The sequence below is a fragment of the Oncorhynchus gorbuscha genome, linkage group LG16, assembly GCF_021184085.1.
Source record: "Oncorhynchus gorbuscha isolate QuinsamMale2020 ecotype Even-year linkage group LG16, OgorEven_v1.0, whole genome shotgun sequence".
NCBI lineage: Eukaryota > Metazoa > Chordata > Actinopteri > Salmoniformes > Salmonidae > Oncorhynchus > Oncorhynchus gorbuscha.
In genome coordinates, this window is record NC_060188.1 from 993,896 (window position 1) to 996,770 (window position 2,875).

Sequence of the window (2,875 nt, forward strand, 5' to 3'; positions counted from 1 at the left end):
GCATGGGCATGACAGAAGGGGCAAATTAAAATTATCCACTCAACAAACACGACTAGGACAAGACATTAATGATAAAGTTGCAATATGTACATTTTTGGTCAACAAATTCTAAAAGTTATCCCAATTCTCTAAATATATGTCTCTGCCCACAACCTATGTTTGTCACAGAGTGCAAAACTAAATGGCGATCAACACCCCCATCCACCCCTAATACCATTAGAGTCAAAGGGTCCTTTCCATATTGTGATCTTTCGTGTTTGTTGTTAGTGGTGATTGTAGTGTGTTTAGTTGTGGTTCCTGTTTTGTCACCAGGGTTTGGAATGGAGGCCACATTCTTGCTGGTGGTGGGATACTCTCACACCAAGGTCATGGCCATCTCCTTTTTAGTCATCGCTGTGGGCTTCAGCGGATTTGCCATCTCAGGTAAGGACGTGAAAGATTTTCTCTCCCACAAACAAACCGACTTTAGGCTCGTCACTACATCTCTACAGAGCTGTGAGAAACCATATTTAAATTCATATTCAGTTGTTGTGTGATGAGCGTTCTGGCACAAAAATGGTGGCCGTGCATCAACCCAAGTGGTGCTCCACGTTGGTGGTGGATGAGGTGAGTTTCCTCCTTACTATGTAAAACGCTTTGAGGACCTCAGTTGGTAGAAAAGCACTATATAAATCTATTTGTTTTGAACTGTCAAGGATGTTCTGTTGATGACATATGTCTGTGGCTATTAAACACCTATCCAGGCATTGTGAGATCATGTGTCTGAAGTGCAGTCAGCCTGGAACGTGTCCACTGTCTGTGCATGAGCATTGGTAGAATCCTCAGTGATGAAAGCTTTGTGATGCAAAGGTATGGGTGTCATCTCCCGCCTCTGACTCTGTAATCTGATTTGTCAATTCACTTTGGAGAAAGACAACAACCAATCAGTTAGGGTATTCTTCAGTCAACTTGTAGGTCTGAGAGACGATGTTCAGTTGCACCACTCGCTGGATAAATGGAAGTGAAATGTCCCACTCGTAATTCAATACAGGTACCAAACTGTCCGTTGGGTTTACTAAGTAACAACAGTCAGGAAGACAATACCAAACTGTCTGTTAGGTTTACTAAGTAACAACAGTCAGGAAGACAATACCAAACTGTCTGTTAGGTTTACTGAGTAACAACAGTTAATACCAAACTGTTAGGTTTAACAACAGTCAGGAAGATAATACCAAACTGTCTGTTAGGTTTACTGAGTAACAACAGTCAATACCAAACTGTCTGTTAAGTTTATAAACAACAGTCAGGAAGATAAACTGTCTGTTAGGTTTACTGAGTAACAACAGTCAGGAAGATAATACCAAACTGTCTGTTAGGTTTACTGAGTAACAACAGTCAGGAAGATAATACTGTCAAACTGTCTGTTAGGGTTTACTGAGTAACAAACTGTCTGTTTACAGGTCAAAGATAATACCAAACTGTCTCAGTTAGGTTTACTGAGTAACAACAGTCAGGAAGATAATACCAAACTGTCAGGAAACAACAGAGGAAGATAATACCAAACTGTCTGTTAGGTTTACTGAGTAACAACAGTCAGGAAGATAATACCAAACTGTCTGTTAGGTTTACTGAGTAACAACAGTCAGGAAGATAATACCAAACTGTCAGTTAGGTTTACTGAGTAACAACAGTCAGGAGATAATACCAAACTGTCTGTCTGTTAGTTCAGGTTTCTGTTACTGAGTAACAACAGTCAGGAAGATAATACCAAACTGTCAGTTAGGTTTACTGAGTAACAACAGTCAGGAAGATAATACCAAACTGTTAGGTTTACAGTTCAGGTTTAGGTTTACTGAGTAACAACAGTCAGGAAGATAATACCAAACTGTCAGTTAGGTTTACTGAGTAACAACAGTCAGGAAGAAGATAATACCAAACTGTCTGTTAGGTTTACTGAAGTAACAACAAAAGATAATGTCTGTTAGGTTTACTGAGTAACAACAGTCAGGAAGATAATACCAAACTGTCAGTTAGGTTTACTGAGTAACAACAGTCAGGAAGATAACAACAGTTTACAGGTCAGGAAGATAATACCAAACTGTCTGTTTACTGAGTAACAACAGGTAATTGTCACTGAGTAACAACAGTCAGGAAGATAATACCAAACTGTCTGTTAGGTTTACTGAGTAACAACAGTCAGGAAGATAATACCAAACTGTCAGGTTTAACAACAGTCAGGAAGATAATACCAAACTGTCAGTTAGGTTTACTGAGTAACAACAGTCAGGAAGATAATACCAAACTGTCTGTTAGGTTTACTGAAGTAACAACAGTCAGGAAGATAATACCAAACTGTCTGTTAGGTTTACTGAGTAACAACAGTCAGGAAGATAATACCAAACTGTCTGTTAGGTTTACTGAGTAACAACAGTCAGGAAGATAATACAATACCAAACTGTCTGTTAGGTTTACTGAGTAACAACAGTCAGGAAGATAATACCAAACTGTCTGTTAGGTTTACTGAGTAACAACAGTCAGGAAGATAATACCAAACTGTCTGTTAGGTTTACTGAGTAACAACAGTCAGGAAGATAATACCAAACTGTCAGTTAGGTTTACTGAGTAACAACAGTCAGGAAGATAATACCAAACTGTCAGTTAAACTGTCCAAACTGTCTGTTAGGTTTACTGAGTAACAACAGTCAGGAAGATAATACCAAACTGTCTGTTAGGTTTACTGAGTAACAACAGTCAGGAAGATAATACCAAACTGTCAGTTAGGTTTACTCAGAAGATAATACCAAACTAACACTGAGTAACAACAGTCAGGAAGATAATACCAAACTGTCTGTTAGGTTTACTGAGTAACAACAGTCAGGAAGATAATACCAAACTG

At 38.7% G+C, this 2,875-nt stretch overlaps 1 protein-coding gene across 1 annotated transcript in view; it reads left to right on the forward strand.

The window, feature by feature from the left end:
* Positions 1–536, forward strand: part of LOC124000461 (vesicular glutamate transporter 1-like) — a 66,320-nt gene extending 65,784 nt beyond the window's left edge. Inside the window, exon 10 of the mRNA XM_046306821.1 lies at positions 313–536. Coding sequence (XP_046162777.1) covers positions 313–536 — 224 coding nt within the window. The remainder of the gene's footprint in view (positions 1–312) is intronic.
* Positions 537–2,875: the final 2,339 nt, after the last annotated feature.